We start from the raw sequence: 21,960 nt of genomic DNA, 5'->3' as shown, positions 1-21,960 counted from the left end.
CCGTTTGCGGGAGCTGCTTTCTGAGATGCGTGCATTTTTAGGCATCTGCAGGAAAGTGAACGGAATAGGAAGCCTATCTCGTGAAGCTGGACAAAACTAAATAACGAAACAAGAAACAAAAATGTGTCTTTCAGAAAGAAGTTGGGGGCAGCTACGACGTCTTCTAGCTAAGAAAGAAACGTGGCCGGTGCTCGCGTGCACCTGTCACGTGGTCTTCCCGCATCTTTGAAGAATGTGTTAGACAGCCAATCCTCGCCTTCTTGCTCAACGGGTTTGCGCATTCCGTGAGCACACTCGTAGCGCCTTGTAGAAGACGTGAGCGCTACCGCGTAGCTTCTTTTATATTGTTACTCGGCGACGTGGCACTGCAGAGCGGTGGGATCGAATATTTGTGAGAGTCCATGGCGTGAGAGCGTTATTTCAGATACGACTAAAAGTTTCAGGAACCCTCTAACATTACACATAAAGTAAACGAAGATATTGTATTACCTAACAATAAGAATCCGGCGGCCGCGTCAGATAATCAAACGCGTGACGTAGTAGCCGTCGGCACAACGCCGTAGCCTCTAAGCCGCCGAGGTAGAGTGTACTAGAGTACTTCTTCTAGTACACTCTAACCGAGGTAAAAACTTCCAGCTTTTGAGTGGTCTGAATCCTCCTCCATATATTTTGAATGTTGACGCAGCTGTTGCGATAAAACAAATAGTTGGCCGGTCCGGGTACGGGTACGGACGCTTTGCTTTAACTATTAGAGTGTGCCAAGTAACTTAAAAGTTGTATGACGTGTGACTGGAAAAAAGCATATATAGGTTTTATTGCATAATCCTCCTTAGGGAAGGACGCGCGGTGGAAGCAAATGAGTGCGAAGCCTTCCGACCAGGCTGTTACCAGCGACATCGTTCGGTTTATTTTCAAGCCGCTGAGCCCTAGATTCAGTTAAAATGCATTGAAATGTCTGCGTGCTGTGCCGATAACTGATTGCAGTTGAGTAAGTTCTGACTTCCTTTTACTAAACAGTTAGCACGACTGGTGTTTCGCGGAAGATTGGCGAAGTATGGGCTAAAGTACAGAGTCGCTTCGCTACGGCAAGGCGAACCGAACTATGTGTGTTCTGCTAACCTCTGGCCATTGCGTGAAGCAAGTCGAGGACCTTTCTTGAGTTCTGGTCATTTGAATTGTAAGCGAAGATTAGTGAAAGAATATTTGGTGTAGGAATTTCTTCAAGAAAATTATGAAATTAAGAGAACGTCCTTGAAGTACTGTCCCCAAACAGCAAACAGCCTTAACTTGAAATACTTTGTTTGCCATGATACCCTGTCAAGTTGCTATCAAAATTAAATTTCGAGGGAAGCCTCGCTTGCAAGGAGAGATCTGGGATAGATGAGGACGTTCGGGACTGGCAGTATGCTCGCCCTATTTGCCACGGTACTTTTTTCAAACTTTGGGTGGGTAATAGCATATCGCACGTGGGATGGTCCTCAGAACTTTAGCCGCAGAATATCTCTTTGAGGAAGACATTTCTTAAGATGAAAAAAGAAAGCCAAAGCAAAATGACAATGTAATGAATTGGTCCAAGGCAGATATGATGGAGTCATAGAATCGGCGTCCTTGTTCAACAAAAATCTCGTAAGCCCAGGCACCCACAGAAATCTATGATGGCGCAAATACTTAAGTATCAGCATACAAGGCAGGTTGCTATAGAACAAAAGTGAGAAAATTTCCTGCCCGACGTCACACGATCGCCTAGGATATGCTAAACTCTTATGAAGTTTTTCCGTTGAACTTCTCTCTGAGTACACCTCTCCTCCTTATTCTTTCCTCGACAAACATCAACCATCGCCTTGTTCTCACGATATCACTGCGTCGACGTTTCACACTGTGCCTTCGCATGAACTGCTGTTCGCGTTCGGCTAAGCTTGTTTAACGGTGCACTACCTTGCATAAACATTGCATGACGTTGACAGTGGTGATCTGTTCAATTCATAAGCATGAGCATTGCATGAGATTGGAGTACACGTTGTAGAACATTACGATAAAGAACGTTGTGCGTATAACATTTAATTTTATAGCATCTTATTAACCCCTTCGCGAAAGTTGCGCTTCAAATGATTTCAACATGTACATTTGATGCGAATAATTTGTCATAGTAATAATAAGAAACGTTATCATCACAATTGTAGTCTCATCATCATTTTCATTTATAATCATCGCCATAAAGCCACTATATAACGCTTAGTTTATAACTGCGGTTCTAGATCAGCGCTGTACGCATGCTTGGTTTGCTTTACATTGCCTTTCCTTTAGTGATGACCCACACATCTATTAAAGATTGCCCAATTGCCAGGTGGTATTAGGAGACGCGTTTAGCTCTTATGAGAAACAACGGCAACCCTCCTGGTTACCTTAGAGTCTTAGATGGTAGAGCGACCGGCCCGGAAAAGCGTCGGTCCCGGATTCGATCACAGCTTTACATACAATAAACGTCAAATAGTTCTTTTTTCCCCAGCTTTGCGGCCATTCAAGGAGAATATCTTTACAGGCCAATTATTAAAAAGGACTGGAATGCAATATTCGCGAATAGACTTCCCGTATCTGGAGCGCACCGAAGGAACAATAAAACGCTCATGTGTACACTACTCTAGGTCAGGCCTACAAGAAAGGCAAAACTGTCTTATCCGGATGTAGACGATGTAAATTAGCCTTAATTCATCATTTCCCAAACAAACACGACGCAACCAATATATTTCACTTTATTGCAAAATCAGAAAATATTAGGTATTAGATTCGATTCGAACGTTTCGCTATTAGAACACGCCTAAAGATTACTAGAAAATAACGTTTCCGTCACACCGAGTATGAACAAACACAGTTAAAAAAACATTGTATTGGCAGCTTCCACGAAGTCTTCGCAAAGATATTGTAGGCATTATTTATTTTTTGTTGAATGTACCTTCCTAAATATGTGATATTTCAACTCTGCGTGACCCTTTCCAGCTCTCCATCTTCGCCATGAGTCGATTGCTATTTCACTTCGTCCCAGATTTACCCAGCCTTTAAGGCCACTAATGCAATCCGCATATTCATGTGCTCCTTCCAAAAGAATCCATCATAGTGTTATCGAGGCAAATAACATAAAAAGCACAAATGTGCAAGATGCTTATGACGTATACAGAGCTATCTGAATGTAATTGGCGACAAATTATGCTTATATGTAATTTAATAAATTACGGATGCTTAAAATTATTCACTGCATGATTCGGTTGCATTTTTGTAAAAATTCCAGTTGAGAACGTTTACACACAATCTTCTCTATAGTCACGATTGCTTGATGAATTCCACGACAAACTCGAAATCATTATTTTGGGCAATAAACAATTTAACTTCATAAGTTACTCTAGGTTAGCAGCTTGGACTAGGTTAGTAAAGTCGGTGCGAATGTTTGTGGGGCATGGCATATGTGAACGCGGTGTTGACATGTGCTGTAAAAGAAAGTCGGAGGAAACGCCTGGCCGTGTCATCTTGCGATAGGAAGTATCTGGCTCTGCAGCGCGGAAAAAAAAGGTAAATATGCAATCAACTTAGCCAATTCATCAAAGCAATGTCCACTTGCACCTGAAAGCGCAGATCGTGTGCTATACCTTCTACCTGTGTTCGTGAAGTTTTTTGGGTGCGTGGAAATGCTAGTTGAATAAAGAGCTTATTTTAAAAAGCTGGACCAAAAAGACGGTGATTCAGATACGCGTTAAGGGGCAACGATGTAACTTTCCGTCAGAAGAAATGTACCTAAATAATAATAATAATAATAATAATAATAATAATAATAATAATAATAATCATTGACTGATACAGGCTGTATTTTCTAGCCGCATCAAACTTCTTTAAAGATTGCCTATGACAGCACATTTCTAACTCTTGATCTAAATTACTCCATCAGACGGCTATTAATTCTACAAGAAATAAAAACGTTCAGTCGAATAGTCAAGGTAAGCACGCTAATTACCATATTAATTAATTACGTTACGTCACATATTTCAGCCTACGAATTGTAGCCTCTAGTTCGCACGGCGTATCCACTTGGAATGAATTCTCTGGACAGCACCAGTTCCGAGATAATTTCCAAACTGTTCGACGAAATGCATTGGCATTGCAGTTAGTTTTTAGAAACTGCTGTTTTACGCATTGAAGCACAAAAACAGATGCGGGACTCGGTAGGTAACGCTCTTCATTGAAACTCTTGGATCCGAACTTGGGTCACTGGGTTAGTGCCAGTAGGTGTGTGCCACTCTACAATGACAAAAGAAGCGCCAGCTCTCAAAAGTTCAGAGTTGGCAGACCAGCTCTGGGTCGCCCGGCAAGCCGAAGATGCCGCCCGAGTCCAAGGACTTCGAGCCGCCACCTGAGGCCACCACAACAAAAACTGCCGGATAATTCTTTAATAAGGTTTCTTCTTCTTCAAGCTTATCCGATGTTAGTCGGAATTGAACCCACGTTACATGGTTTCCTCAAGGAGAGCAGCCCAACGATTTAGTAGGCTGCACCACAAGTGCGCTGGTTATGAGACGCTTTTCAGTGAACGTCTTCGACGCAACTCGACGCACCAGCTCAACCTGTTAAACCTAGCGAGAAGGGCAGCTAAGGCCGCTGGACTCCTGGCATGAGGGGACCACCTAAAGCAGAGCGGAAGAGCTACCTGCGCTCGCGTGCTCTTTTGTATAAAGTTTATTCTCTCTCTCTCTCTTTCGCGCCAACGGTTTAACGAGCTGCACTGGGTATGCGCAGCTCTTCAATGAACCTCTCGCCAACTTGACTCACTGCGACGTGCCACTGAGTGTGCGACAAGTGAGGGAACAATTCTCAGCATTCGCCCGTACAGGCGAGTCATGCTTCTCGCCTCGGAGGCCACGCGCGGACTTCTCGGCGGCGCCACTAGATGGCACATCGTGTTCGGAAGGAAGCGCGGGAAAGGTGCCCGGCTGCCGCATAGCGCGTTTCTCGGCGCTCACACGCACCGGCGCGCCATGCATTTCGGAGGCCATACGCAGGCTTCGCGGCGGTGCCGTTAGATGGCGCCGAGTGTTTATAAGAAAGCGCGAAAGAGTCTCGTTTCACTACACGCATCATGCATAACTCGTTCCGACAGTGGCAATACGATCTTGCGAGAGACTTTCTGACCTGCGTATGGTACCAGGAACACTGATTCCTTAATTTTGAAGCTGCTGAGCGTTAGCGGCAGTTTTAATGCATTGTGATGCCCCCGTACTGTATTGATAATTGATTGCACTAGAGTAACTTTGTCTTTTTCTTTTTACTAAATGGTCAGGACGACTGTTGTTCTGCAGAGGATTAACTTGGTGCAAGCCAAACGTTCAGAAACATTTGTTTTGGTGCAGGGGAACTGTAGTCACTATGATAACCACAGATCAATGCCTACAGCAAGTAGTTTCTTTTTAATCTTGGCGTTCTGATCATTTGTAGCAACATAATAAAATTAATACAAAGACACTAACAAACAGTCTTGGAAGCTACTCGAAATGCCCTTTTTGTCGGAATAACCCATCACATTTCTGTCATAATTTCAATTGGAACTCAAGTCTACTCACCTCAGCAGCAGAGCAAAGGTTTATATGGATACGTTTTTATGAGCACGACGAAGGAAAGTAGAGTCAGCTTGTCGGGCTGAAACCCGGTTGTCGGGTTGATGTAAACGCTAGCGTCGAGGCGAGTTCAGTGGCAACCCGGCTGCAAGGAGTGGGTTGACTCGTCGAACCCTCTTCGGGCTGGGTCAGCTCAACTCTTTCTCAACAACAAGAACAACAACAACAACAACAACAACAACAACAACAACAACAACCGAAAATACATTATTTATTGGCCCCAAAACCGAATGCCAGTCAAGTCTGTGGAACAGCCATCGTAAAATTCTTTGAGATAAACACGAGAAAGCGCGGCAAGGAAAGACGGAATGATCAAGCGTTTCAGCGTTGCCACAAAAACGACGCAGGGTCAGGATGCCCACGGCAGCCCCACAAAACTAAATATTTAAGGCTGGCAAGAGACAACGCATTGTCATGGTGATATGAAAGCTCACCCTAATCTAATTGTGTAAATTGTCGTTCTTTGTTGAGTAAAGATTTTTTTTTTTGCAAACGTTCGTCATTACTTTTGCTGCTCTCTTTCGCTAACTTCTTTTTCTTCGTCTTTTGGTTATGTCCCATGTCACGCAATTTATATTTCCAAACGCAAGCACGCTATATCTCAATCTCCCACTAACGTCATGTGACAATCTGCAATGGAACTTGTATTAGTCCCACATAAGCTCTTTACATAAACACACGCGATATCGTTCTGCTCCTTCATACTAGCACAGTGGAAATAAGAATGTCCAGAAAAATTTTCATCAAGGGCAACGCCTCTGCTTTCATTTTCTTTGGTTCTGAAATCAAATATATATCTTCTTTCTGAAAAAAAAAAACATTATTATCATAGTGTACTTCCTTGTTCTGTACCTTACTGCATGCCACTTCATGTGGACGAAGAAGAAGCAGGAGAATTCTGTCAAAGATTGAAGGCCAATCGCCATCGTCAGTAGAAGGCGTGTGGAACGCAGGCAAACGGGTGTAAGGTCAGGAACATAGGCAAAGGGCCATCGTCACCGTTCAACGAACCCTGGGATCCGTCGTCAAGGTTCTGCCCCAGCCGGGATCACGGTATCCTTCCTAAGATGTTCTCCACGCTCAGCAGCAATATTAACGGGCCAAGGGCACCGTACCTCCTAGGACTCGGTGTCGTGGCATTTGGAGTGTTTATTATGTACTCCATGAATGTGTCCGAGAGTATCGAACTGTCCCTGGGAGGCGAATGGATGGTCACCAATGCCAACAAATGTGAGTACCCGAATATTATGAAGTCGCGTCCCCGAACAACAGTTTTTTAATCAAGATAGAACACTGATACGCGGGTTATTCGACATGTTCGATTGACTTTTGGGCAGATGTAAGTCCCCTTGGGTGCCCCTTTATAATGCATGCTATAAGCGGAAATGGGAATTGCAGTGGCTCTGACACAAAATAACCATTCGCTACTGGTCGTCGGCAGTCTACATTTTGTTTGCGCATGATACATTTTAGTGTTCTGTCAACGACAAACCTATCAATGTGTCCTTTCAAGGAAGTTTAGCTGTTAGAGAATAAATTAGGCATAATGAAGGACGCCCGCTCACTTGCGGTATAGTTTTTACTAACTGCGTGCGAGCTTGCTTTGAAACAGTATTGCACAAGCGTGCATTTCGTTCGCAGGACCGATGTATTGACGAGTAACCCAGCTGGAATTTAAATGAGCAGAACTAAGCCAACTGCAGTACAGTAGAACGTTGTGTGCTGGAAGTTCCACCTATTAGCCGTCAGAAATGGAATGAAAATTCCACTAGTGCTGTCCATTGCCGTTAGCAGTTATAGAAGGGAGAGCAAAGGCTCAATAGCGTATTTGCTCGCTGATTTCCCACCGCAAGAATGCAAAACGCGAAACGCAAGGGGTGCAAGAGTTGCACATATTGATATTATTGCAGTTGTGCATGCCTGGATGCAGAATGCAATGATCTAACGCTTTTTTTTACTTATTTGCTCAAAGAACAAGACAGCTCCATCCAGCGCTTCTGAGATAGGGTGAAAAGATTTCCTTGTAGGTCACATGATTACCGAAGCTGCTAGAAGCTGTCAGGGCAGGCCGGTAGATTAATAATTCAAAACGCCACCAGTATTTCTTTGTAGTACAAAGGTTGATTATTATCGGATAAAAAGCAGGTTGATTGTTATAACTTATTATAACTTCAATTTTGAGCCCAAAACGTGGAGCTGACAGTCTGACGTAACAGATTTCGCTGTATTTTTGCGTATATTTGCACATTTTCCCGAAAGTCCACGGAACTTGCCAGGGTGATCCCATGCATCGCTTAGGCTTCAAGTTAGTCAATATTTATAGAACTACTACTAACCAGCTACGGTCATGTACTGCCATAATCAGTGACGTTACAAAGAGTAGGTGTAGGAATTCCATTCACATTTGTGTTTACTAAAAACAATGGTTATGCGGTAGAAAATAGGCACATCCTGTTTATGACCTATCGTGTCACGCTTTCGTTAAAACATGACTTGACGAAAGGCTAAACACTCATATCCAAGCGCGTTTCACCGTATAACTGGATCCAGCCAGCGGACACGCAGCTTCAAACTGAGTGTTCTAACCGTTACGCCATCTTGCAAAACCATTACAGTCGTGTGTCCAGAAAAGTTAGGCGTAACTTCATATCACTTTACTGTCGTGCTAAGCATTCTCCGACTAGGAACGTCCACGAGAAATTCAATCCTCGTCCCATACCTGAATTCCTCGCAGCGATCTCTGTACCCGGTGACATTCCTGGAGGAATCTACACAATTCTTCAAAGTAATAACATCATCCAGGAGCCGTACCACGAATTCAATGACGTGGAGTATACTTGGGTGGCCATGGACAACTGGACGTTCTACAGGACCTTTGACGGTTAGTACCAGCGGCTTGTTCGGTATCGCCCCTGCACTCGGGCTTGTGACAACGAAAATCGTGACCGGGGATCGTATGATAAAGACCTTTACAAGTGCTCACACAGATGGCAGTCATTGCTGTTGTAATGTTCATTTGCTAGTTTTCAAGCACAACTATAGCCGGGCTAGAACCCATATGATCCCAAAACGAAAGGCAAATTAGCCATTGTTGCAGCTACCTGTATCACACAGGAATGTCCGCGCATATTTGATATCCGCCCCATTCTTTAAAGTTTTAGTGCATATGAGTTGACGGAAATTGCGTGAAAAAAAAAATTCAGTCGCTGCATAATGCAGATTTTCCCGAGTGCAGCTTCTAAGCATTGTATCTTGCTATTTGAACATTTATCACATTCCACGATTATAGAACTTTTAGGCTTTTTTCTTGATATTGGGATAGCTTATAGCTTCCTTTTTTTCGACACTCGACGCAGTACCGTCGGGAGTGCTCAAGCGCAAGCGGGTCAACCTAGTGGCGCATGGTCTAGACACTGCCTGCGACGTCAGGGTCAACGGCGCCCTTCTCATCTCGTCCACCAACATGTTCGTGCGTCATGTGGCAGACGCCAAGCAAGTACTCCAGGTGCGTGTAGCGTTTGCGCAAACGGCGAACCTGTATCATATCTTAGCCTTGTTCTGTTGCAGCCTATATGAAAAAACATATTAGACCTGAAGTAACTGTGGTTGACGTAACACGAATTGTAGAAAATAATACATAGTCACCACACTAATCGAAACGAAGAATTACGCGAATACGACAGGAAACACTCTACTATCGATTAATCGGTGCGGGGATGATTGCTGTGGTGGTCGCTTCGAACAGTAATTCAGCTGACCGGAGCAGTTAGAATGGGCACACTTGTGTTTCATTTTCAGCCAACGTGCATCTTTAAACACATCATTAAACAGCTATTCACTTGCCGCGGTTGCCCAGTGGCTAAGGCTTTATGGGGCTGAGCACGAGGATGCAAGAATGCTCATTTACTTATAGTTGAGTGTATGTTCAAGAAACCCAGAGGGTCAAAATTATTTCGGAGTAACCCGTTACAATGTGCCACACAATCAGATCGTGCTTATGGCACGTAAAATCCCAGAACGTAATGAAACACCATTAGTCTACACTCCTACTAGCTTAAAAAACAAGCTCTTCCGCTTCTGCGCATCTTTTTGTACCGGGTGCACTTACAACGTCTGTGGTGCTTTGGTCACCGTATGCCGTTAGTGAAGGGCGCTATCCCGCTCGTGTAGAGACAGTTTCGTAGTCGTATGATCGTCGTATGACTGTAGTCTAGCAAGACTAAGTGCCAGTTAATTGTGATAGTGAACGGCACGCCTTCAATGGCTTCTAAAGAGTGGGCTGCGCTGCACCAACGAAAAAGTCCACGTGCACCTAAAGCCGACGTGGTGTGAACCAATCAGCATGGTGTCTATGAGACTACAACTGATGTGGGACGGCAGCTGGTAGCCGATTTCTTGTCACAACGTACATGTTACAGAATGCAGTACATACAGCTCACCAGGGTGGTAGTTTGGGCACGTTGCCAATCCGTAAGGATATCTAATGAAGCACGGCCTGGACAAAGACAGGAAAGAAAAAGAAAACTATGAAATATCCAGGCATAAATGTGGAGTTTGGCGCAAGACTTGGATAATTTGACATTTGAGGGAGAGGCTCTCGTCCTGCAGTGGAAATAAACAGGATGGTGGTGATGATGGTACTGATGATTGTGATGACGACGGCGACGACGACGATGACGACGATGATGTTATGAAGTATAAGGGAGGGCCACCACATGCGATAAGGGCGGAGGGTACTCGAACATTAAGCATACGCTGTGGTAATGCCCTTATAAATAAATAAATAAATAAATAAATAAATAAATAAATAAATAAATAAATAAAATGAAGTACTATAAAAAAGAAAGAACTGAAATTAACCGGAGACTCTTGAGGAAGTTTCTTGCCAACTCATTGGCAAGAAATGTGACTACGATGTTCAAGCTCGTAATAAACATCAGTCTCACTGAGGCAGCATATGACACAAGGATCCGACGAAAGAAGACCAGGGCAATAAAACATGTAACAACATCTGTACAGGGCGTCAGAATTAATAAGGTTCTATTTCTTTCTACCATTGCCACGTGAAGTCCACGGGTCTAGCGCAACAGCTTTTCAATGAAAGCAGGCTGGAAATACAGTATACCGCGCTCTCAACAGTTGAGTGAGGAAGCAAACACTAAAACACTGAACTGGTCAAAGTAGTAAACTGACCGAAGTAACGGAATAACTTGGTCAACTTCCCAACATCTTTAATTAGACACGTGCACTAGCTTTAACTGTAGTGAGCTGATAAAAAAAAAAAAAAAAACTTCCTAACCTACTCAAGCAGACCTGGGGCCATCTAATTTAAAACTATTTCACTCTTCAGAATGGTGTCCAGCCGGGCTTGTTGGTATGAGCACACCGCAAATAAAGGGACACAGAAAATCGGGTACACGACAGAGGCGCTTGCTAAAATATGTATTACACTCTGTATTTATTCCAATCTCCTGACGTCGAATTTACGTAATAGCCGACGCAAACATCAGGCGGTGTCCAGCAGCGTTGTTTGAACAGCCCAATCAATCGCTCTCCTCGTTTATAGGCGGTCGCTTCCTTTTGCTTTCAAAGCGAATATCATTGCCTACCTTGACAGGCTTTTCTTATCTAACTGGCTGACAAGAGGTAAGGAGCACGCAGAAGTAAGTGGAGCGCGAGTTTCGTGGTGCCCAGCTAGCGTAGTGAAAGTAGATAACTGAATGAGGAGGGCGGGGCCAGCATCTGCTTATGGTACACTTCTTTTGCTTACCTTGAGGTGGCTGGTAGAAAATCGAGGTTGCGTGCAACGGAAGGTTAAAATGCCACTAAAAGGAATCCTCAGCGAAGAGTAGTTGGCAAAGCGATGTCGTATATGTTGCGAGAGCACTCGGCAACGTTATACTGCCGCGAATTTGTTTTAATTAATTCTCCCCGGTAACCCCAAGTAGCCAGTGCCAGAGCGATTGGCAGGTAGCCGTTTTCTATTCCTTTCAGAACGGGCCAGTCTCCAGCTATTAAAAAAATTGTTTTGTTTCGCATATTAATCAATCATTATTGCGTGCACGTCACTTTGACATGGTAAGTGTTCGTGGTGTTGCGTCAAAAGACAGACAGGCGAAGTGGGTGCAGCCCGCAATCTTTTGACCAATAGCAAAGGGCTAATGGCGAAGAAGGTGTAGAATCGGAATTATTTTTCTTTCGTTCAGATTAATCATGCCTAATCAGTGTGCACACGTCATATGAGATTGGGAGTTCTTTGCTGTTTTCGTGTCGTCGCGTGACAGACAGACGAAGTGGGGGATAGGGCGGGGGTTCGAAAGAACATTGGCCAATCGTGGAGGGCTGATTGCATAAATTGAATAGAAACAGTTTGGAATAACTTTACGTTAAAGTGCCCGTGTGCAAGAAACTGCAACCGTACTTTGCACTTCGTGGTCTTCGCCCCTCGCCTTTGTCCGCTGCATGGGGCTCCGTCGACTTCAGTATTCATAACTTCTGCGACGGTGCCAATCCTCTTTTGTCTAGTAAACCTCGTCACGTACGTGCAGGAGAAAGACAACAAGATATCGGTACAGTGTGAGTCAGCGGTGAACTACGCGCGGCGCCAGCACCAGGCACAAGCTAGCTTCTACCCTGTGTACCCGCTGTGCCCCCCTTCCCACCACCACGGTTACTGCCATGGCAACCACATCCGGCGCGTCCAGAGCGGATTCGGCTCGGAACTGGGACCAGCCTTTCCGTCGCAGGGCATCTGGTAAGTGCACGGGTGCAGTGATAGCCTTTTGTTGGGGGTATTAGTTACTGAACTAAGAGGTGGTTTGCAAAAAAACCGGGCTTTCTTGTACGATCTTGCTAAGAAGGCTCATCGATAGCCTTTACGCTTTCCCATGCCACGCGCATGGCGCCTATTACCAGTTTACTTATTACTTCTAGAAGAGCTGGTGAAAGCGTCGGTGTTAATAGATGGATACGAGCTTGCTGAGCTACGCGTGAGTCACGTATTAAGCTGGCTGAAACAAACACGTATTTACTCCCACACTTCCATCTAATGTTGCCTGTATGTCAAATATCTCCTGCATTATTTCTTTTTCTTTTTCATGTGGATGTTTTAGCACAGTGTTTTCCCAAGCAGAGAAAGACATTACTTGGGTCGTGTGCGATCGTCTACGAACGTTAGTCGAACTTTCCGTATACAGCATGCATGAGCATCTGTTGCGGCCCCTCCGGTAGGCACTGCAAGTTTAGTGATGGAAACAGAGATGTGAAACATCGTATCTGGCATTGTGTGTTCCTTCAGATTGGTTATATAAGTCGTCGCAACTTGAAATATGATCTACGGATCGAGTACGTCGGATATTTATGCATGACCCATCGTACCTTATAACATAATCGCTGGTGCTAGAGGAGGAGGAGGAGGAAAAAACTTTATTTAAGGCCAACACTAAGGCCCAGTAAAGTAGAGCGCTTGCTCCGCTAAGGCCGGTTGTTCGTCCGCCGAGTCCGAGTGAAACCAGGCACTTTAGGTAGGAAGGGAAGGGTAAGAAAAATAAGGAGAGGTTATGGCAGTGTTACATGAGTACAGAATGTGTTCTGCACCTGCGCTTATCTACGGACAGTTGCGGCAGTGAGCTGTGCTACACCAACCGAAGTTGTAGAGCATTAGTGGCGTGAGAAGAGAGTTAGTTTGAACTTTGCGAAGGACATGTGCTTGTTCCGTGTTGAGGGAAGGATGAGGTTGGGGCAAAATAATGCGGTTTTCCTTGATGTTCTGTAGTGTTCAGCTATTTGCTATTTGTACGGGGCAGCGTCTTCCACTGTCGTTGGATTTGGCCAGCTGGTGCTGGCGAACGTTCTAGAAGCTACGCCACTGTTCGCTTTACGCGCGCAATCTGATCACACGAGACTATTTCGCTATAGAGTCGGTGACAACATGGTGGAAATTTCTAATACAGGTAAGCGCGTTTTGTGCGGAGTGACAACTACGTGACAGTGGTCACGAGGCGAGCAAACATCATCGATAAAAAAGAGAGCCATTTAAGTGTGGAGTAATTTGGGCTCGTATTGACAAAAACATTCTTACGCTGAAACCGTTCATAAGAGCATATTGCAGCCATTGGCGATGTTGGACATAATATCAGTGAAGGTGGTCGGCCAATGACGAAGAGCATTTGTGAACAAAAAGCTACGTCAATTCAGCCCCAGATCTCGCATTCTTCTTACTTGAAGCGCTGACGTCATACTGAAAGGGCGAGGTCCTAAATATTGCCGAGTTCCGAGGAGCGAACGTCACACCCTTACGGGCGTCACGGTAGATTTAATGCGGCGAGCAAGGCCGTTGTTACACAAAGTGTTTAATGACGCGTAGCTTTCCGTTATGAGATGATTTTGTCTAATCTACGTCAGCTGTGCTCCGTCATGGCGGAAAAAAGAGATCGTGGCGTCGACCATGAGTGCAGTGACCATTAGATCGAGGAGTCCAGTGTGCTTAGTTTGATGAAAAAAAAATCATACGTTTCCGCCTCAGTGACAAGCGACAGGTTGAAACATTTGTAGCCGCTGTGGTACTAAAGTGTGCAAAAATTATCGCCATGGGAGGCTGTTTTTGAGCCTTAGGGATGGCTATACATAGACAGGCTGCGTCATTCACCTCAATAAATGGCCAAACGGCTATCGACCTTCACACCTTTAGCTGTGTGGGCTCTAGCCTGTGATTTTAGTGATGAGAGAAGTCAGGGCTCAACAGGATGATGCCGATCATATCCCTCCGTGCGGCTTTCGCATGTGTGTGTGTGGGGGGGGGGGGGGGGCGTGCGTGCGTGCGTGCTCGTGTGTATTGATAAGTATTGGACAGATGAGTATTGGACAGAGTTGAAGCCCTGCAGAAAAAGAAGAGAAAAAAATCTGCGGGAATATATACCCGAAAGGAAGTCACTTTAGACATGCGAAACTGAGACCTTGAAGGATCACTCGAGTAATTATGCTTGATGATAAAGCATTCTTGACGGAAATGTAATTGACCAACAGATCGAGACCTAACGGTGCCTGTGGGCGGGTCCGGATGACAAACTCTCTCGAGAAAGTCACCCAGAAGCTGTGTGTTGATATTTTTGACCTAGTTTCTATCTTGTAGGTGAGTAAATAGTTCTTCGTCACTACATCCTCTCTCCCTGTCCTTTTATCCCATGTCGTTTTATCTGTTCACAACACTGGGGGGCTCATATTTCAGGCCTTTTCATGAGCTTTTATCACAGATGCACCCGAACAGCGAGGCTACCCTGATTTTGAAATGACAGCGAGGAGGCTGCTTATCTATACGCACTGCAATGCATTCAGTTCAGTCGCAATATCATTAAGCACGTTGTCTGTCGATTGGCGCCCTGTGCGACGTACGGTAGCGTTCTTCCTCAGCGGCCGGAATTAGGAATGAGGGCAGAAGACGGATAACCGGTCTATCGCTCTCGGCGGAGCAAGACGCAAAGCGACGATCACATAGATTATTTTTCCAACGCAGTTGTGTAGATACTTCGGCTCATTTACTGAACGCTGCACCTTAATACTCCCCCCCCCCCCCCCCCCCCCCCTCCTCATCCTTCATTTCGATAGGGCAGGACTGGATTACACGTGGTTGTAATTCTAGGTGGGAACGACGTTCTATACATTCTAAATTTGAATAAGGCATGTTTAAGGGTGTGAAACGATCCTTGCCTGTTCTGATCTGACTTTGGCATATTGTCGATGTTCGTGTGCTCTCTGCTTGAACCGGGTAAGACACTCGGTACTGCAGAAAGTGAAGTATGGCGTGAACTGTGTTCTACTAAGACAGTTAATTATAAGAGGTAAGACCAAAACATCTATGGTTGTCGTTGAATTAACAACTGGTGCAGAAGTATGGTGCAGAATCACTAAATTGTCCTCCACGCAACGAATACTATACTTCAGGGATCACGCCTTGTTATGGCGGGACCAGCGTCATCTCTGCGTCCGACTCTAAGAAGGCATGTTTAGCTTTTCTGGGAGGCGCTGGCACAGACATAATTTAATCAGGCTTGTATATTTTGCGCATGCTGAGTGTCTGGGGTGTGCCCTGTGGGTATTATTTGGTGGTCAGCGCGTGTAGGTAGACATTACGATGCCGCGCGAGAAAGCCGCTTGAAATGTGGTCCAAATGGTTGGAGCTTAACGCCCTGCTAAACGTTTTCAAATGTTTTGAAATTGTTTATAAGGGACTCTAAAAGCAGCGAAGATAAATACTAAAACTGCTACAGCGCAACATAGAAAGGAAGAAACTAGCAGCGCCGGCCAGGTACAGATACAGGTTCGGCTTGTTTCTTCCTTTTTATGTTGCGCTGTACCAATTTTAGGATGCAATACCAACTTGCCCAATCCTCAACCCTAGTGAAGATAGATACGCCTTGAACGCTACCCCTCGTCCTTATGTCACGTCTATCTGAGCGTTCTCCTTTGGCTTGCTTTTTTATTGGGGAGCGCGGTTCTAATACAACATTGTACAATTTTGATATTGTATACGGAGACTTGAAAACTACTCTTTAGCTAAGCTGCTACTAGCACGTTTTCTTATTCTATGCAGGAAACCCATCACCCTTGAATCGTACGATGAAGTCCTAATCCGGGACCTGACAGTCGTCCCCACGGTGGAAAGTAAGTGTACCAATGTAGTGGCGGTGCACAAACAGTGCAAATGACTACTGAGATAGCAAAAAGCAAGCATTATTCACAGAACGCAAGCAATGACGGTCACCTTGTGCATTGCTCGCAATATCATTTCTTAGAGCTTCGTCGACCAGACTTTTCATTAGTTTATTTTCCATTGGTGCCACAGTAACAGCACGCGATATTCTCGTTCACCTTTTGGGAAGCAGTAGGTTGCAGATAATATCTACTTGCTTCCACTTGCTATGACTGGTGTGTTTATAAATTGGATTTTGACCTGACTGCGAATTGCATAGCACGAGGAAAACCTGGATGTGTTTCACATAGCACGTGGGTACTTAATAAATCAAATGCTATATTACTACAATGCACAGTTTTCTTTCAATGCAATAAAAGCACTGATACACTTTGTTGGTTTGAATACGTGTCTGAGTAATGGACGCTTTCCGTAACGAAACCTTGCTGCCGCTATTGTGATACATACGAACCATCTTAGCGCCTGACTGGCACGGCATGTAGAGATCAGTATGCGCTGTACGTAAATACCCCAACCTATAGTTTTCGCACATCTTGAGTGGGAACGGGCTGACAGGCGACAACAGAAATAATAAGATATGGATGAATTGCCATCTATTGAAATGTCGAACGGTCAGAGAATAGGGGAGAAAAAAGAAAACTTGGTGGGCCAAGCAACCACCTTTACTGCAGAGATGAGCCTCTCCACGGAACAATCATGCTTTTGATGCCTTTGGAAAACACTTTTTTGTTGTTGTTGTTGCAGTGCTGGAGAACGGGACTGAACAGTGGTCGCTCAGCGTCACCATCTACACTGAACTGGCGTCCAGCGAGGCGTGGAACGGTTCGCTCCACTTCAGTTTGGACGGACGTCAGTTGGCCTACTACAAGGACGTCCTTATTGAAACCACAGCGAACCTTGAAGGGATGCTCTCGTTTGATTTCAGCGTTCCTAGGGTACGTTGAATTCGGGAGAAAAGCAAACTGTGCTAGGCTCTTTATCTTGGGTTTGTTTCCTCAGCCTTTCGGCCACGGGTTGCAGAATATGTCATTTTATGTCACGTCAACGAAGCCAAGTATCTCAATGGGTTCGGCCAGTCCACGAGAAGCGGACAGCGTGTGAACGTAGAGTGCGCATGGCCCTGTTCAACCGCGAATGCGACACATGCCTGCCAACGGTCTTCCAAGTGTTGTCCAACTGCCTGCCTTGGACTATACAGTTACGGTGTCAGCGGCAGAGCGTTCTCTTTAGCCGTTAGAAAGCAGTTCTTCCTCTCTCAGCGATTTATACCTCTCGGCGCTGCTTTTGTAGCAAAAGGGCACGATAAAAGAAATATCCGTAAATATTCTAGCGGTGGAGTGCGAGTTGCGCGATTGGAAGACAACGTTTGATTAGAGATGCCAGATGTGTTACCCGTTTAACTATGGCTGAAATGCTGCCAGTTGTTCTCCGTGCGTTGAGGAAAATTTAGAGAGGTTCGCTCCGCTTAAGCGTATTGTTAAGCCTTCGCAGTTCCCCTGTTCAACCTGTCTATCATTTCAGATGTGTGCTGCGCTGTGATTGAATTCGAAAATCACCTTGTCACCATTGAATGGCATTTTCAACGGCTCAGAATGTACTTTGATCGGGAAGAAAATATAAATAATACCGCAGCACGCTTGCGCGTGGCTCGTTGATAATCGCAGTCGTCACATGTGCTGCTCTGGGCCCAATCGAGTAGTGGGTGTCATTTTGGTGTCATAAGAAGAGGAATGAATATTGACGAGATTTGGAGCAGCTCCCATTTAATATAGTGCCACCTGTACGTTTGGTCGTGTAATGAAGAGAAGCATGAGAAGCTCCAGTGTCTTAGTGTGCTGGTGATCATGGCTAACTTGAGAAATGATTAGCATGCCTCATGCTTTTATCTTTACCCCGCAGTGACATAAAATTGTTAAATGCATTCAGAGTACTACGAAGAGCAAAAAAAAGAAAAAAGAACAGAACACCGCAGCTGCACATTGTCAAGAAATGCGTCACAGTAACTTTGACGTGTGGTTGGCATGCGTAATCTCCAAATTGTGATTCTTAAAACATGGCTCAGCCAAAAAGCTCGTAATCGGAGAATGATTTGGGATAACAAACGTGCGGAAAAGCGCGGAAAGCTGAAGATGCCTTGCACCATGCTTCACTCTCTTACAGTACCAACTTAAGTTGATGTTTATAAGTGGTGTCATATTAGCATTTTTCTGTGTCAACAATTGCATTTCTTTGCGCATTGATTTACTGTGACCAACCTAATTTTCGTGGTGTTGACACAGTGACGCGTGTGTCTTAAGGTGGGTATACCTCAACCCCTGTGGCATGTGGGGTATGGGGGGCATGTCCTGACGTTAGTTTAAGGGCGCTGTGTGTTTTTTGACCAGCGAACTCTTAGCACCGAGTGCGGTGGTGGTATGATAGTTTAATGGGTCGTTTCCTGCCTGCTTCATTTATTGTTCGTTTTAATAAGGGGCATGCTTTATTTTATCAGCGCAACCGCTTGCTTACCGTCATGAGAACGTTAACATGTGGCGAGTTTGTGTACTGTGCTGTGGAAATATTTCTACGCAATGGTAGTGCATGGCAGTGACTCGGATTTCGGTTCTTTTGCAGTATTTTAAAATAAAGAGGTGGTGGCCTAACGGCTACGGTGAGCAGAATCTATACACTCTCAAAGTTGCTATCGGCGTTGCCGGGACAACGTACACCAAAAGCGCCAGGTTCGGCTTCAGAACGGTGCAACTGGTAGAGGATCTCCTCGGCAGAAGTAAGTACTTTTCAGCATAGAATATTTTTTTACTTTACTCTGAACGTCCTTTGTTTTGATGGTGTTGTTGAACGTTTTAGACAGAACATTATAGCCAACTATTAATATGTTACTGTTGCCGCTGATGGTCCGGGTAGTGGTATAGAATGGCACTTCCTTCTTTAGAACGTTTCACTGTTCTCCGCTGACATGGTACTAGTAATTAGTCCATTGTTTTGGCATGTTGCAACACCCAGCGACACCTGTAATCACAGTGGACGTTAGGTCGCCAACCTACGATATGAGCAAGGCCGAAAATATAAATCAAAAGCATGTGCGTCGACTTTAATGCAAGGAAACTCCTCCCCCCTCCCCCCCCCAATAAAAGAATACTGTACTTAATTTATTGAACTCGGTATATAATAAACCTTGAGCACATACAAATTTTATGCGAAGTGATGACAACCTGAAAGCAGCTGTATGAAAGTCACTTGTAACTGCCATAAGCTTTAGTGCTGCTCGACTAATTCCACAGTGGCCCTGTATATTCTCACTTGCTTTTTGCAGTACGACGTATAGTGTCAATTCTATTACATTCTTGCCTGTATTTGCTTATCGCGTTTGTTGTGCACGTTCTCCCATAAGTTTCTTTTATACGCCTTGTACCACTGTAGGGAAAAACGGAGCGGAATTCTACTTCGTGGTCAACGATGTGCCCATCTTCGCCAAAGGCAGTACTTGGGTGCCTGCGGACAGCTTCCCCGAAAGGGTGTCACTTGAGCATATACAGCACCTCCTGCGCTCTGCTAAGGTAATGTGGGTGCCACCAAGGATCAATCTGCCGTCAGCCTGAAGCGGAAGAGCGGTAGTCGTTTAATACCACTTCGTTTTACAAAAAAGGCACTTGCCTCAACTGCGCCGGTGTTCATACACTTTTGATCCGACATACAATTATATGTCTCTGAGCCTGAATAAGAAACACCTAAATACTGTCAAAAATGATGTGGAGAGGGAATCGTGCAATAACAACGAGCGCACTACAGAAAGAACAGCTAGTAAGCGTTCAAGTGCATTTTCGGGACAGTGCGAGGAAAAAAACGAAAAAACTAGACATACAGGAAAGGTGCACATAGGACAGCGCGGTGTACGTCCAGTTCTAGTGTGCTGTTCCAAAGATAACATATAATTCTACGACATTCAAGAAGCAACTGGTTCTGCAGTACGTGGCAAGACCTCCCGTGCTGATCCTTTCAAAGTACGAAGTTTTCCTTTCCAGGAATCCAAGCGTTGTACTTTATTGGTTTCAAAGCTAAGCCGTGGAAAACTTGTCTCCAATTTGAATGTAAAAGAAGTGAAAGGAAATTGACCAGATTTTGAGTTTTTCTTTTTACGCTCAGTAACTAGTTATTGTATGGACTGTGCACTTCTGACAGAAATGATCAAAGGTATACGCTGCTGGGATAGTGAATATAAAGCATTCTACACCAGTGGTGAAAGACTTCTTTTTTTGGTCTGAACGCGAAGCGAACGAAAGCGCAAACTAAGATGTCAAGAAAAGAAAAAAAGAAAACGCCTTTCGCTTCAGAACGGTTCGAAAAAAAAATCTGCTTTCTCATGTGGCGAGCTGGTGGCGGGCTGGTGACCCGTGTAGCGAGAAAAAAAGATTTCTGACTTTAGTTTGACGATTTGCAGTTCGAACGCGTTTTTGTAGTGATAAAACCGCCGTTTCTTTGTTTTGTTTCCCTCAGGCAGATGAGACCTCGTCGCGGCAAAGCATAGCAGCCGTCGCGGCAAAGCATAGCAGCTGCTTGAATTTAGACGACAAGAATATTCCGGACTTTTCTACCTGAAATTGTAATATTTTATCCATTTTTAAACGTTAATTCTTTTGTCACTGTCTTCATAGCTTCCAGCGGTTCCTTGATAAGGATTCTGTCAGCCTGAAGACCAGTTTTGTTTTATTTGTGCGGAAGTGCGGCAACTAGTGTTTTTCTCTTCTCGCACAGCCTTGCTTAGTTTTTTTTTAATGCTGTAGTACCTCAACCACGTAGCTCGACATAAGCTACGGTGGCATGTAACGTGTTCTGTTTACTTAGTATAGAACGACGTAAGAAAGCACAGCTTCTGTGAAGAAAGCTGAAGGTTGCTCAAAAGGACATTGCACAAAATGCGGTCTTACTAGAACTAAAATCTTCATGCATCTGAACAAATTGACGCACAGCACGCATTTGTTGGGGAATATCAGCTTGGAAGCAAAATGACTAGAAACAAGAAGAATAAAGAGCTCCAATCTAAGTTTCACCTTGTTTCAAGTATTCGGCTCGCCTACCTCCTCCTTCGCATGTGCAGATGGCCCACATGAACATGCTCCGCGTGTGGGGAGGCGGGTACTACGAGTCGGACGAATTCTACGACCTTGCCGACGAGCTGGGCATCATGGTGTGGCAGGAGATGATGTTCGCAACCAGCCTTTATCCTGCACACAACAAATTCCTTGCTGACGTCACTGTTGAAGTCAAGCAGCAGGTAAGCGAGAATGACGTTGCAGCTCCTCCTTTTAAATTGGTGCCTAGAGCAAAAGATTGCGTGGATTCTGCTTGCACACACCGGACCAACAGTGTTTACGACAGCTCAACTTCGTTGCTGCCCAACCAATAACGTGTCCTTAGAAATAGTAATTAAAGGTGGGGTATGACATGGAGCTCCAGATTATATTTCGTGGTCCACGTACAAGACAATTGACCTCCAACAATCGTGTTACGAAGCAAATTGTCCGTATTTTATAATTTGAATCTTTGAAAATTTACAAAGAGATAGATACGCCTTGTAAGGAATGGCAGAAAGATAGACGA

The 21,960-nt window shown here is 44.7% G+C and overlaps 1 protein-coding gene across 1 annotated transcript in view; it reads left to right on the top strand.

Moving 5' to 3' along the window:
- Positions 1–6,307: 6,307 nt before the first annotated feature.
- LOC126531104 (beta-mannosidase-like) overlaps positions 6,308–21,960 on the top strand; it is a 41,128-nt gene continuing 25,475 nt past the window's right edge. The window contains exons 1-9 of the mRNA XM_050178500.3: positions 6,308–6,884; positions 8,389–8,535; positions 9,011–9,159; positions 12,203–12,408; positions 16,243–16,313; positions 17,107–17,297; positions 18,976–19,129; positions 19,783–19,919; positions 21,458–21,634. Coding sequence (XP_050034457.1) covers positions 6,722–6,884; positions 8,389–8,535; positions 9,011–9,159; positions 12,203–12,408; positions 16,243–16,313; positions 17,107–17,297; positions 18,976–19,129; positions 19,783–19,919; positions 21,458–21,634 — 1,395 coding nt within the window. The 5' untranslated portion in view covers positions 6,308–6,721. The remainder of the gene's footprint in view (positions 6,885–8,388; positions 8,536–9,010; positions 9,160–12,202; positions 12,409–16,242; positions 16,314–17,106; positions 17,298–18,975; positions 19,130–19,782; positions 19,920–21,457; positions 21,635–21,960) is intronic.

Source organism: Dermacentor andersoni, chromosome 5 (assembly GCF_023375885.2).
Source record: "Dermacentor andersoni chromosome 5, qqDerAnde1_hic_scaffold, whole genome shotgun sequence".
Taxonomy (NCBI): Eukaryota; Metazoa; Arthropoda; class Arachnida; order Ixodida; family Ixodidae; genus Dermacentor; species Dermacentor andersoni.
This window is presented reverse-complemented; position numbering and strand designations above follow the sequence as displayed.